Source organism: Gopherus flavomarginatus, chromosome 8, assembly GCF_025201925.1.
Source record: "Gopherus flavomarginatus isolate rGopFla2 chromosome 8, rGopFla2.mat.asm, whole genome shotgun sequence".
In the NCBI taxonomy this organism is placed as follows: Eukaryota; Metazoa; Chordata; order Testudines; family Testudinidae; genus Gopherus; species Gopherus flavomarginatus.
Window position 1 is genome coordinate 114,429,542 of NC_066624.1, and position 15,548 is coordinate 114,445,089.

Here is a 15,548-nt window from a genome sequence, read left to right on the forward strand (position 1 = left end):
CTTTGTTTCTTGCCCCATTAATGGTAACTTTCCCATGCCACTGTGCCGTCATGGGGCAGGGCAGGGGAGGAAAGAGAAGAGTGCTGCACACAGGTGAGCCGCACTGGGGTCAGGGCGGAAGCCAGTCTTGGCAAAGACCCTCCCTTGATTCCCTCCTCACCCTCAGGAGCGAGAGATCTTCCATAATAATCACATCCTGTGGAAAGTGTAGGGACAGGAATGATTATCAGGCCCCGCCTACAGTGCTGGGTGTCCCCAAGAGCCACGTGTCCCGTGTGCAGTAGGGTCCGGGAACACTGATTCACCCTGCCCCTGCAGCCACTCAGCATTGTGGGGGTCCTGTAGTTCATGTGTGCTTGCTTGGGGTCAGCCAGTTAGCGACAGGTGTGAGTACTGGCTGTGTTTTAAATCACTGAATCAGGGTTGTGTGTTGCAAACAACACTGCTTCTGTAAAATGTTGCATTTTGGCTTCATAGAGAAGACCTTGGGAGCCCAGCCTCCCCCTTTGTTATCACCAACTGAACGGCTGTGCAGAATTAGAATGTGGCCAAGAAGAACTAAGGAGGACTTTCTGCATAACGCTATGATGCAGTCTACGGCCAAGAAACAGGAATTGAAGGAGTGGCAGGACAGCAAGATGATGCCAGAATGAAGCCACAGAGCAGCTCTTAAATGTTATGGAGTGCCAAGTGGGGACACTCCAGGCAATACTAGCTCTGCAAACCAAGCAGTTCCATGCCCACCCTCCCCTGCAGCCACTGTCTCAAAACTCTTTCCCATGTGCCCCCCAGACACTGCCAACACACTCTTATCAACCTGCAGGCTTCAGTCTATACCTGCAGCGTTCCACTCCTGCCCCATCACACTCCAGCACTGCAGACTCCCACTACCCACTGCACTCGACACCCATCCCTCTGCAGTTTGGTCCTGCTGAAGTACAGTACCCGCTGCACTGTACTCCAAAGGAGAAGATTGGATATGATCCCTGGGCATACACAAATCTTTAACCACCCTGGGACCCCAAATTCCTCCTCCTGGGACCCTCCCTTTCCCATCCTCCTCAGTGCTCATGTGTTTTTTTGTTTGACTCTCTCCTCTGGCTGTTTTTTAATAAAATAATTGTGTTGGTTTGAAAGCAATCTTCATTCTATTAATTGAAAGCAAACAAAGCTATGCAAAGCTACAGACAATTATCTTAAATCTTCATATTACATCGTCTGCACCAATCACAATCACCTCCGAGCATTACAAGCACTACACTCCTGAGCAAAGCAACAAATATTAGTGGCTTTCAGCTTCAAATTGCTGCCTCAAGACATCCCTGATCCTTGTGGCCCTGCGCTGCGGCCCTCTAATAGCCCTGGTCTCTGGCGGTTCAAACTCAGCCGCCAGGCGCTGAGCCTCTGTGGTCCAGCCCTGAGTGAAGCTTTCACACTTCCCTTCACAAATATTATGGCTATAAGCATAGAAATATTGTCATTGGCCAGGTCCAGCTTCCCATAGAGGCTGCGCAGGCGGGCCTTTAAATAGCCAAAAGCACACTCAACATCATGCTGCACTTGCTCAGCCTATTGTTGAACTGCTCCTTGCTGCCATGTGTTGCCCCGTTTATGGCTTCATAAGCCACGGCATTAAGAGGTAGGCAGGGTCTCCCAGGATCACAATGGGCATTTCAACTTCCCCTATGGTGATCTTCTGGTCCGGGAAGAGAGTCCCTGATTGCAGCTCCCTGAACAGGCCAGTGTTCCGAAAGATACATGCGTCATACACTTTTCCGGACCAGCTTGCGCTAATGTCTGTGAACCGCCTACAGTGATCCACAAGCACCTGGAGAACCACTGAGAAACACCCCTTGTGATTAATGTACTCGGTGGCAAAGTGGTCTGGTGCCAGAATTGCAATGTGTGTGCCATCTATTGCTCCTCTGCAGTTAGGGGACCCCACTTGTGCAAAGCCATCCACAATGTCAAGCACACTGTCCAGAGTCATGGTCTTTCAGAGCAGGATGTAATTAATGGCCCTGCACACTTCCGCCAACACGAGTCCAACAGTCGACTTTCCCACTCCGAACTGATTAGCGACTGATCGGTAGCAGTTTGGAGTAGCCAGCTTCCACAGTGCAATTTGCCACATGCTTCTCCAACAGCAGGGCAGCTCTCATTCTCATGTCCTTGTGCAGCAAGGCTGGGGCGAGCTCACTACACAGTCCCATAAATGTGGGTTTCCTCATCCAAAAGTTCTATGCCACTGCTCGTCATCCCAGACATGCATCACAATGTGATCCCACCACTCAATGCTTGTTTCCCGAGCCCAAAAGCGGCGTTCCACTGTGGTCAGCACCTCCAAGAATGCCACAAGCAATCTCACGTCGTAGCTAGTATGCGTGGTGAGATCAACGTCATACTCCTCTTACCTTTGTAGTTTAAGAAATAAATCCACTGCCTCTCATGACATGTTAGTCTCTGGGTCTGTGCAATTCAGACAGACGACAGCAGAACAGAGGCGGGGATCAGGAAACAAACAGCCTGCCTAATTGTACTCGAGACCCAGACCAGCAGCAGGTGCTGGGACAGAGTAAGGGTATGTGTACACTACAAAATTAGGTCGATTTAGTAGAAGTCAATTTTTTAGAAATCAATTTGATACAGTCAATCGTGTGTATCCCCACTTCGCGCATTAAGTCGTCGGTGTGCATCCACAGTACCGAGGCTAGCGTCAACTTTCGGAGCATTGCACTGTGGTAGCTATCCCACAGTTCCCGCAGTCTCCGCCGCCCATTGGAATTCTGGGTTGAGCTCCCAATGCCTGATGGGGCAAAAACATTGTCTTGAGTGGGTCAAGGTACACGTCATCAGGCCCCCCTCCCTCCCTCCATGAAGGCAATGGCAAAAAATCATTTCTCGCCTTTTTTCCTGGGCTACCCATGCAGATGACAGACCACGGCAAGCACTGTCACCATGTGTCTCCTGGATGCTGCTGGCAGACATGGTACTGCAGTGCTACACAGCAGCATCCCCCTGCCTTGCCTTGCGGACGGCAAACAGTATAATACGACGGCTAGCTATAGTCGTTGTCCCATGGGTGCTCCTGGCTGACCTCGATTAGGTTGGTCGGGGGCACCTGGGCAGACATGGGTGCTCCTGGCCGGCCTCAGTGAGGTCGGTCGGGGGCGCCTGGACAAAAATGGGAATGACTCCAGGTCATTCTCTTCTTTAAGTTTCGTCTAATGGAGATTCAATCCTGCCTGGAATATAATGCCAGCTGGAGGCTTCTGCCTCAGGCTGCTTTCCCAGTCGGCAGCACCGCGCGTTTGCACCTACCCCAGCCTACTCCTTGCTCCCATGGCTCATGAAGCCTGGACCATAGTAAGGAGCAGTTCAACTATAGTCTGCGCAAGTGCATAATGGTTGTAGAATGTACCTTTGGACTTTTAAAAGCGCGCTGGCACTGTTTACTGACTCGGTCAGACCGCAGCAAAACCAATATTCCCATTGTTATTGCTGCTTGCTGTGTGCTCCACAATATCTGAGAGAGTAAGAGGGAGACATTTATGACAGAGTAGGAGGTTGAGGCAAATCGCCTGGCTGCTGATTACACACAGCCAGACACCAGAGCAGTTAGAAGAGCACAGCAGGGTGCGCTGCGCAACAGAAAAGCTTTGAAAACCAGTTTCATGACTGGCCAGACTACAGTGTGAAAGTTCTGTTTGTTTCTCCTTGATGAAACCCCCCCCCCCCGCTTGGTTCGCGCTACTTCCCTGTAAGCCAACCGCCCTCCCCTCCCCCCTTTGATCTCCACTTGCAGAAGCAATAAAGTCATTGTTTCAAATTCATGCATTCTTTATTAATTCGTCAAACAAATGGGGAGCTCATTGCTAAGGCAGTCCGGGAGGGGTGGGGTAGTTGTAGGGGCACATCCTAGAATGGCATTCAGCTCATCATAAAAGCGGCATGTCTAGGCTCTGACACAGAGCGTCCGTTTGCCTCTCTGGTTCTTTGGTAGGCTTCATGCGGCACTGCTGTGGCTCCGTTATAACCTCTGTCCTTCATACCCTTGGAGATTTTTTCAAATATTCCAGCATTCGTCTTTTAGAACGGAGTTCGGATAGCACGGACTCGTCTCCCCATACAGTGATCAGATCCTGTACCTCCTGTTCAGTCCATGCTGGAGCTCTTTTGCGATTCTGGGACTCCATGGTCACCTGTGCTGATGAGCTCTGCATGGTCACCTGTGCTGATCAGCTCACTACACTGGCCAAACAGGAAATTAAATTCAAAAGTTCGTGGGGCTTTTCCTGTCTACCTGGCCAGTGCATCTGAGTTGAGAGTAGCAAAGAATCCTGTGGCACCTTATAGACTAACAGACATTCTGGAGCATGAGCTTTCGTGGGTGAATACCCACTTCGTCAGATGCATGTAGTGGAAATTTCCAGGGGCAGGTATATATATGCAAGCAAGCTAGAGATAATGAGGTTGAGTGTGCTGTCCAGAGCAGTCACAATGGAGCACTCTAGGATAGTTCCCAGAGGCCAATACCGTCGGACTGCATCCACACTACCTCAAATTCGACCCAGTAGGGTCGATTTCAGTGCTAATCCCCTCATCGGGGAGGAGTACAGAAATCAATTTTAAGAGACCTTTAGAGTCGACAAAAATGGCTTCGTCATGTGGACGGGTGCAGGGTTAAATTGATCTAACGCTCCTAAATTCTACCTAAACTTGTAGCATAGATCAGGGCTAAGAGGAGTTACGGGGCCAAAACCAGACTGACATGCTAAAGTAACCAAGTGCAGGCTCTGGCTAGCCTGTTGTCACGGAGTGTGGGGGGGTCCGGTCCTGCACCCCTCTTCCTGGGACCCACAGTGACTCTCAGCCAGCCAGTAAAACAAAAGGTTTATTGGACAACAGGAATGCAGGTTACAGCAGAGCTTGCAGGCACAGTCAGGACCCCTCCATCGAGTCCTTCTGGAGTTTCAGGGTGCTTGGGTCCAGCACAGGATCCCCTGAATTCCCCTCATCCAGCCCAAAACCGAAACTGAACTGCCCCTCCTCCAGCCGGCCAATTCCTTTCTCCAGCTTCCCAGGCAAAGGTGCTAACCCACTCCCCCCTACCTGGCTCAGGTTACAGGCTTAAAGATCCTGTCCCTCATCTAAAGACATCCCCAGCTCTCCCATCCCCCACACAGACAGTCCCTACTCCATCACACCTGTGTGTGGGTGGCACACCCAGCCATGAACGACATTAGACAAAGGGTTCAGGGAAGGGATTTGGCTGCAGGGCACTGACTTCCATCCTCAGAAACAGCAGCTCCTCAATTACTCCCTGTAGAGAGAGAACTCTTGGCCACAGAGCCAGCCAACCGGAAGGGCCCAGCTTTAAAGGAGGTGTTCCCCCTCAACTAGCCATTCTTGAGACAGTTTGGCTGTTGAAAGCATGGTGCACAGAGGAGGTGCCCCCAGACTCCATATCCAGAGGGAGATGATTTCCCTCACTAGGAGGATCAAAAAGGTCCCTTCTGGTCTCTCACATGATGCAAAATAATCAGGTGTCAAGCTTCAGTGCTATCCAGAGCATTAGAGGAGACTGAGCATCTGTGGCCTGGGCCTGGCATGGTGCCCAGCTGGGCTTTAAGTGTCTCCTGACCCTGCTGGGTGCTGCAGCCCAGAGCCCCAGCCTGTCCATTAGTCTCCTGTTAGGCCCTCCTACTCCAGAAGCCAGGGGAAAGTCAGAGTTTGAGCAGCCCAGGGGCCCGCTCAGCCTGGTAGATACTGGCCTTGCAGCACAATGATGCAATACAGAGTCATAGGGATACTGCACCTGCAGGCGAAAGTCCTGATCAGCAGAGGCTTACTGGCATCCACACACAAGCAGCAGCCAGGCCTGCAGCATCTATTTTACTGTGTGAACTTGCCTTCAGCAGCTCAAGGACAGAGTGCACAGATGACTGACAGCTGCAGAATCTCTGTGGTTGCACCCTGTCATTATGTGGGAGGATTTCAATGCCATTTGGTTACTAGAGGGAATATCCGAGGGAGACGGATTATTGTTGTGGAGTTTACGTATTCGTCTGTCCTCTGGTTCCCCAAGTTTTCCCTTTACCCTATTCCTATCCTTGTCCTTTTTTGTAACTTAAACCCTCTTCTTTCCTTTAATACATTTTTTGTACCTTCTTAAACATTGTCTATTCTTTCTCACTCTTGATGCCTAAAGGTCAGAGGCTAATTTATTCACACATTCACCCCCTAAGGTGCAGAACAGCCACTGAGAATCCAGTTTCGCTCTAGCCACCACCAAGCAGAGGGTTGACACTTACCAACAATAGAGGGAACACAAGGGTCCTAGGGCTCATTGATATTCAAGATGGGTCATGGAGTCTCAAGAGTAAGAAACGAGTCCTCTCCCCCATGGGAGGCATGGGTGCTCTGTGCATAAGCCCCATCCTGTATGGGGGCTGTCAAAGGTGGCAGCCAGCGAGAAGTTGAGGTCCCCACCCTAAGGAGTGGGAGGGAGACATTCAGCCAGCTCTCTGAACACTGAGTAGGTCACTATGTTAAGCTGAAACAGAACAACATTTTGCCCTTTACTGCTTTCCTTCATGTTGTCCAGACAGCTTTTCACTTCAGTTACATCAAATCCTGAACTTTCTCCCTGCCCCTCTGGACACTCCCAAAATTTTGGAAGACCTTAATGGTGATCCCACAACTGCAGTGAGCTTTAGTGCAGAATTCCCAGCCCCGACTTGAGAACAGGTGGATCCTCAGGGTAGAACGTGACTGGCAGTACCATACAACATTCTGATTAAAAATTTACCACTACACAATGTACAGGAGGACACAGAATAATTAAGAACTGGCTGACAGATGTCAGAAAGGAGTTTGCCCCTGGGGAAACATCTAATGGGGGTAGTCCTACGCAAGTTTTACAGGGGTAAGTAAGAGGCCTGACATTATTCAATGTTTTCATCAGTGATCTGGAAGTAAATATAAAATTAGTGCTGATAAAATTTGCAGATGACAATGATTGGCAGAGTGGTAAATAATGAGGAGGATCCAGATCAATTAGTAAGCTGGGTCCATTCAAACAAAATGGGTTTTAGTACAGAAAAAAAATAAAAAAAGTTATACATCTAGGATCAAAAATGCAGGTCATCTCTACAGAATACAGACCTGGAGAGCAATGATTCTGGAAAGGATTCAGAGGTCACAGCAAACAACTGAACATGAACTCCCAGCACCATGCTGTGGCAAAAAGGATTCATGCAATTCTTGGATACATAGAAAGAGGAGAGTAGGGAGGTGGTATTTCCTCAGAATACGGCACTGATGACACACTGGAATGCAGCATGAAGTTCTGGTGTCCATATTTTAGAAAAGACATTGAAAAAAATCGAAGAAGGTACAGAAAAGAGCCACAAAAATGATTCAAGGGCTGGAGAAAATGCCTTCCAGCAAAAGATTTCAAGAAAGAACTCAATCTGTTCAGTTTATCAGAGGTAGGTGACAGCCTTCATGGGGAAAAATATTAAGAATTCTTTAATCTAGCAGAGAAGATCATAACAAGAACCAAGGGCTGGAAGTTAAAGCCAGACAAATTCAAATTAGAAATATGACACAGTGAAAGTGACTAACCATTGGAACAAACGACCGCAGGAAGTAGTGGATTCTCCATCTCTAGCAGTCTTCAGATCAGGACCAGATGGCTTTCTGGAAGTTGCTTTAACTCAGTGGTCCCAATGCGGTGCCCGTTGAGAGCCATGGCACCCACTGGAGCATTTATGTACCTCTGCCTACTGACAAGAGAGCACCCCGCCACTGAGGAGCGTGGCCGCCGGACAATCAGCCGCAGAAATGTTGCCGAGAAGCAGCAATGCCAAGATGCATCGCCGCCGAAAAGCCACTGATTCTCGGTGGCATTTGTGCAGTGACACTTCTTGATGACATCGGTTCTCTACGGCATTTTGGCAGCTGGTTGTTCGGCGCCCGCCACACTGAAAGGTTGGGGACCACTGCTTTAGCTAATCAAATTATTGAGTTCAACACAGCAGTATCTGGGTGAAATTTAATGACCTGGGCTGTACAGAGGGGGACAGATGAGATTTTCTAAAGCAGCAGTTCGCAACCTGCATCCGCAGCCCCAGAGGGGCCACCCCTGCGGGGCCCTGGAGATTTAATAGCATATTGGGGGGGCTTCAGAAAGAAGGCTGCAAACCCCTGGTCTAAACTTCCCTTTGGTCTATAAATTCTATGCCTATATCATGGGACGCTACCCTCCAGTGTTTCCCCCTGTGGCACCTCAGGTGAACTGCACTGCACCCACACAGGTTTTTTCAGTCCACTACCCAGACTAAATTGGTTCACAGCCCCTTAGAGGTTCTGATTTATTAAATAAATACATGGAGATATACCTATCTCATAGAACTGGAAGGGACCTTGAAAGGCCATTGAGTCGAATCCCCTGCCTTCACTAACAAGAACAAGTACTGTCCCTGACAGTTTTTTATTAGCTGCTCACCCGATTCTCAGTCCATACAAGCATTCTGGCCAGCTCACACTGTGCTTGGAAGACCACCCCAGCCCTCTGCTTGGAGCTGGCGTTGTACTGGGTCACCTCTCACACAGGAGGCCCCAAGCTCTTCTCCTCTGAGCTGGGTTGTAATTTAGCCCATTGTAAGGCCTAAGCTTCTCCTTCACTCATCAGGCCCAGAGGATTCAGCAGGCCACCTTCTCCTGGTGTCTGCACTGTTGTGACAGAGGAGGTAGTTCACCCCAACTGACTGGGCAAGAGGGGAGCCTTGCCCCACCCACTCTGCAAGGCCCATGGTCCCAATCCCATAGGGACACAGTGACAAGACTTATTCCCAGGACGGCTTCCTCTCAATATCGCCTAGGCATGTGTGTGTTCGGTGTGTTTACATGTATCAGTCCTTACAAAATCTTAACAGGCCATGCCCTGTGACAGGGTGGGCTGACCCCCATGGGGCAGACTACCATTCACACTGTTTACCCCACAAGCACCAAGGATGCGGGATTAGCCTAAGGAAACAAAATCCAGTATGGTAAAAGGAGGCCACAATCCTCCACACTGACAGCAACAGCTGTAATGTTACAGGATAACCAGGCAGATTCCCCACCTGCATCAATATAGAATCACAGAATATCAGGGTTGGAAGGAACCTCAGGAGGTCATCTAGTCCAAACCCCTGCTCAAAGCAGGATCAATCCCCAACTAAATCATCCCAGCCAGGGTTTTGTCAAGCCTGACCTTAAAAACCTCCCTAGGGAACCCATTCCAGTGCTTCACCACGCTCCTAGTTTTTCCTAATATCCAACCTAAACCTCCCCCACTGCAACTCCTTGTTCTGTCATCTGGTACCACTGAGAACAGTCTAGATCCATCCTCTTTGGAACCCCCTTTCCGGTAGTTGAAAGCAGCTATCAAATCCCCCCTCATTCTTCTCCTCTGCAGACTAAACAATCCCAGTTCCCTCAGCCTCTCCTCATAAACCATGTGCTCCTGTCCCCTAATCATTTTTGTTGCCCTCTGCTGGACTCTTTCCAATTTTTCCACATCCTTCTTGTAGTGTGGGGCCCAAAACTGGACACAGTACTCCAGATGAGGCCTCACCAATGCTGAATAGAGGGGAACGATAATGTCCCTCGATCTGCAGGCAATGCCCCTACTTATAGAGCCCAAAATGCTGTTAGCTTCTTGGCAACAAGGGCACACCGTCGACTCATCTCCAGCTTCTCGTCCACTGTAACCCCTAGGTCCCTAGTCTGTAGCAGTGCACGGGATTCTTCCGTCCTACGTGCAAGACTCTGCACTTGTCCTTGTTGAGCTAGGCAGCATAGTACATACATACCTACATAGGCTACCATATTGTTGGGATGGCAGAGACGCTGCTATACAGACCATAACTCCACCAGGTTTGGTGTAACTCAGTGAGATACCATGTCATTAGAGGTTTTTTTTAAAAATGACACTACAAGACAATTATAAAGTAGGACTAAATATCCCCCTCTCATTTGTGGAGCTCCAGCATCAATTTCAGTAGCCAGCTGTGATACCCAGAACTGACAAAAACTGCCAATTTTCTCTTTTAAAAAACCCAAAGTCAGAATCTGATTTTCCTAATATTAGAAGGGAGCATTGGATTAGTGGGTATAATTTACTGTGCATCTCACATTTAAGACTGGTTGCAAAGTGGGAAAAACACTAAATTTGAGAAATTACTATGAAACAGCAAACTGTAAAAACAGGTTAAACTATTTTGAGGAAGAGGACCTATACAAATCAAATAGTTTAACACAGGATACTAGGCTATGAAAAGAAATTCAGTTTTCAATAAACATTTCCATCAGTGGGTTAATGCCATAAGCATGTTCTTAATGAACAATTTAAATGACGCTATTTACAAATGAGAGTCTAGTATAAAGTTTATTTACAGAAACTTCTTATCTCTCCAGGAATTGACATCTTATATTCATTTTACAAACAAAAGGCTTAAAAAATAAATGTAGAAAATACTTATCATGCACAGTGTTGCAGAACAGGTTCTTAGGAGCTCTATTCTCCAGTTTCTAAGTAAATAGTCATAACATTCTGTCTCTGCTTTTATATACCTCATTGCAGTACTCAGCACCTGACAACCACTACGATATTACAAGTCCATAAGCAATCTTACTATCTTCTTCCTATTAGACAAGCCAAGCAGACTTTTTTCCTTTTCTTCTCCTTTTTCCCTCCCCTTAAAAGGTGGGCTATTTTTCAATATGGCAGATTTACAAGAAATGACAGGTACCTTGAACAGTTTTTTTAAAAAAAACAAACTATATATATTGCATTTTAATAATCACAAGATTTGAAACAAATTTACCTAATTTTAGCCTTTAAAAATGTCTTGAGATAGTGGTGTGGATAAAGCCAAGTAATCCCAGTTCCAAACTGAAACAACTTTTAAGAAACATCAAGTTGTGCCCAAATGAAATGAACCAACCACCAGCAATAAAACAGAAAATATACATACAATCATATTTTTATAGAGATGGCAAGCGTTAAAGATGATTCTCTATATTATAATTTCTTTACCAATAAAAACGCACTTAAGAAAAAGATAGACTTGTATTTCAGGTGTACTTAATTGATCTCTGATTGAGGTATCAGGGAGATCATGCATAGCTTGTTTTTGAAGAGCCCTTAGTCATCACAGGGCCTATGTACCCAGAACAACAAGTTGCTCAAAGTTAATGAAAGCTAGGGGTACATTAACAATTCAAGATAACCCCTCTGCCAAGATGGTACAGCCCACCCATACCTGGTGTTTTATGGCTTGTCATGGAAAACAGATTCTTTTTAGGATCTACCTTTGTTTACTGAAGAATAAACAATATGTATATACAAATAAAATCCTTCCCAGGTTGTACTGAGGATGCTAACAGCAGCACCTCCTTGGGGCATTGGCTGTAAATGTGATTCTGTACAAGCAAGAATGGAAAGGGGGTGGGGGTGACAAAAGAGAACAAGTGGCTTAAACTGCTGGCCTTTTGGCCCAAATTAGTCTATAGAAACTACCATGTTTGACACCGAGTGACAAACAGCACATGCGACATTGAAACTGTAGCTTCACTGCTATGGAGTGGGACAACACCATTCAGCAGCTGTTTAGCTCCTTTGTCGTAACTGGACAGTTTGTTCATAAGTATTGTCAACCCATCCACAGAGCAGCCCTGTAAATCTAACAACTCAACAATATAAATTACCACATTTAGGAAGACAAGCACAGCAAAGTACAGACACATCCTGGCTCTCATTTAGGCAGTGGGAGGAGAGGAGAGGGGAAGGAAGAGAACACCATCCTTCATGGACACAGGTGTCCAGCAGTTAGTGCTTTCTTATATAAAAGGATGCTAAAAATTCTTATCTGTCAAGAGAACTGGAGCATTTCTAATCCTTGAGAGCTATGTACCCTTCAACTCCTGAAGTTAATCAAGCCAATGGATGTCAGCGTCCACTAATCACCTCACCTCTCATGGGAGCCCCAGTATCTCTCAGGGTTTAGCCAAAAGTGACCAGAATCAAGTTCAATCAATATTCTTGCAATTATAACATGATCTTGGGGGGAGGGGGGAAAGACTGACTGGAAAAACAGTAGCAAATAAAGCAATTATTTTTCATATAATCAAGCAAAAACAGATGTATCACTCAATCTCTTCTTACTTCCAATTAATGGAAAAGACAATTTTACCAAGAAATCAAACCAATATTCCATCAAAATTATAAGGTTTTTGTTTGCCTTTTCATGACTGAGCCTTTAGGATTCACGTTTTCAAAATTTTACTCCGCAGCCATGAGGGCTAGAATTTTTTTTTTATTAAATCAATAATGAAACTTGAGTTTCTCACTAATCACACAAATCCAGAAGTTGGGGCTAAGAAATACTAAATATTACAAGAGCTGGAAACACAGCTATCTACAAAATAGAGCATTAACCAGAGACTTAGGAACCCACACAGTAATTTGGTATAGCTCACCCGCAACCTTTTGGCAGAAGTTTTGGTCTACTGAAACATTCCACGTGATTGTATTTTTCCAGTGATAAATATGGCATTCTAGTGTTTCAGAAAAGCTCACACGTGAGTTCAAAATAATTGTAAAGTAACTTTTTCATCCTTTTATTCAGACTTCACAAATACAGCGGACAGGAAGTCATTTTAAAATAGGTCCGTATAATTATGGACTTTTGGACCATATCAAATTTAGTTCAAATTTAAGAGAAATACAGACATAATTGAATACAAAATATTCCATGACCAACTCACAGCTTTAAGTGTACTTCATTTGCAGAATAAAACCAAGTACTACTCTGAATGCTAGTACATCCACATCATAGTCAAGATCTTTTGAGTGGGATGTTATTGTTTACAGTAACCTGAAGGTTCAGTACTCTCTCTCCATCAGGGCTATAGAACCACACTGTTAACAGCATGTAAATTATACATGATATGACAACCTCCCTTCTATTCTTCCAAATAGCCTTCATCTTACAAAAGCAGCTGCTGCAAGTTACATTGGATCAGGAAACTTCTACACCAGTGGTTTTCAATATACAGATGACGAGTCCCAAGATGGAATTAGGTCATCAGCAGTTACCTAAGTGGAGTGGAAGGCTGGCACAATACAAAGCTACGCCATTCCATCTCCATAGTACTGAAGTAGATTTGCTCAGACAACTACTTATCCTCAGATGCTAGCAGCATGAGTTCATGTCACAGCAAGTCAGAAGATACAAAAGATTCTAAGGCAGATCTTAAGGAAATCAGTAGCGTGACGTATGGGAAGCCTGAAGTGGAAAATATTGGAGAGAAGTTTTGAGATCTGAACAGATAAATAAGGAAAGTTCCAAAACCCATCTATCCCCAAGGGAAGAGATCATCACAATTAGATGCAAAATCAATGTCTGCACATCTTTACTGTACAAATATCTCACCAGTTATTAGTATTGTCTTACTCAGAAACTAATAACCGATTCCAAACAGATTTCTTTTTAAACCAAAAAAATAATGCAGCTCTTCTCTTTTAAAGAGTGAAAAATAGGAGTCATGACATACTGATATCTAGATTAACAGATCAGAAAAATTCTATAAAAAAGTTACACTACTAAAATAATCCTTTTTTAACTGCTAAATTCGCCTGATAGTACACATCAACCTGTTATTTACTGTACTGTTTGGCTCTTGAATTCCAAAACCATTCTACTATAAGAGAAACCACATCTAGAACAGTGTCAAATAAATAATCAACAAAACCAAAAGATACTGATTTTTTGTATGTTTTAAAGCATGTGGAGTGACAATATGCTATGCAAGTTAATTTGTCTCAAATTTCTGGTTTGATGGATTATGAAGCAGTACTCTCCATGAAATACTAGGCACAAGAATAACCAGTTAGGCAGCTTTTCTGCCTAATATAAGAGTCTCTAAAGTTAACATTCTTGGCAATACAACACTATAACTGATATGCCTCTCAATACTTAAGAGTCGCAAAACCATGAAGCACTGTATAAGTTTGTAGCTTTGACAGGCAGTTACAGTTCTGGACAGATTTCTTCTATGATGTGCGCTCTATTCTCCAGCTGGTCACTAGTAGCATGTGCTGTATAACAGAAAAAAGAAGAGAGATTACAAAACAGATTTAAATATTCATGGTTTGAACCACATGCACTCACAAGGCCTTCCTCTGTTGTCACAAAAAGCAGAAGTAATATTTGGCAACCCTGAAACATACTTGACTCAGGATATGTCTACAAAGCAACGTAAGCCTAGGATTTGAAAGACTCAAGCCTACCCCGCCCCCTTCCATCTACATACAATTTGTGATAATCCAGGGTCCCAGGACCCCACCAGCATGGAGAGTCCAAGCATAGGTCAAGCCAGGACCCAGGTTCAAGCCCTTTTACTTTGCAGTGTAGATGCAGCAAATAAGCGTAGATTATCAAGACCTAGGTTAACAAACCCACACTGTCCTTCACAGAAAAGTGATAATGCCTCCTATGAGGAGCGCCAGTTTAGCCAACAAATGTCAGTCACCTAAAGCTTGATGGCCAAATATGCCAGGCTAATGAGCCCACAGCAAGCCAGGTCAAGATCATCTCCCCCTTTCAAAGACAGGAACAATCGGACAGACTGGTATCCCACCTAGCTTTTGGAAATAAGCCTATGTTGTGTAGCAAACGTAAACAGACCAGTGAGAAATGGAGCCCAAACTCAGAGCCTCAGGCTATAAACCTCAGCAAGGACAAAAGCCTGACTAGGGGCCCTATTGTTTCTAGAGGGGAAAATCAACGAGCCATTGCATTGGGAGCTGCCTATATGGCACCCAGTTCTATCCAGGACTCCTATCTGCAGAGGGGAGATTTCAGAGAGCACACAGCACAACTGTGGTTTTCCCATTTTATCTCTGGTATGAGTATTTTGGACTCTGAGTCAGTCAAGCCTATAACTGACAAAGGCCACTCTTCAGTTAGCAGGACCTGGGATGGAGCTTGAGTAAGACCAATATCCCTTTAAGACCTCAGCTCTGGTGACACACTTGCCTCACTTTTTGACAGTGCAGAAAAAGGACACTAGACAGGTAGGGTTAAAACTCTAGTCTCAGGATAAAACAGAAGGGCAAGAATCCACAAGGGAAGGAAGAGAGTATAGGGTGGTAGTGGTATAAAACAGGAAGACAGGATAGTCATGAACATAATGTCACGTTTGCCAATGGACTCTGCCACTCCCTGGAGTCCTAACCAAAGGAAATGCTGAAGACACTGTTTTACTCAGCTTTTTCACAAAAGCACAGATGAAAAGTCCAGATCTTCACACCCAAATATAACTGAATCAGCTTCCTAAGATAGAGACTTTAGGCAGCCAAATCATTCCCCCAGGAGAGTAAGATATACCCCACGTTTGCACACCATGGAAAAAGAGAACAAATTAGAAGACTCTGCTAGATCTATATCCCATCTCAGAGATACGATAGATGAATGAGAAACCTCATCAACAGA

The 15,548-nt window shown here is 45.5% G+C and overlaps 1 protein-coding gene across 5 annotated transcripts in view; it reads right to left on the reverse strand.

The window, feature by feature from the left end:
* Positions 1-3,860: 3,860 nt before the first annotated feature.
* Positions 3,861-15,548, reverse strand: part of PPP1R2 (protein phosphatase 1 regulatory inhibitor subunit 2) — a 40,629-nt gene continuing 28,941 nt past the window's right edge. For 3 of the 5 annotated variants that reach the window (XR_007775772.1, XR_007775773.1, XM_050963954.1), the window contains one exon: positions 10,426-14,152. Coding sequence is in view for 3 of the 5 variants with exons in the window: in XM_050963954.1 (XP_050819911.1) it covers positions 14,085-14,152 (68 nt within the window). In the remaining 2 variants the exon portion in view is untranslated. Of the gene's footprint in view, positions 4,208-10,425; positions 14,153-15,548 lie in introns of those variants that run through there. The other 2 variants (XM_050963952.1, XM_050963953.1) reach the window with 2 other exon arrangements.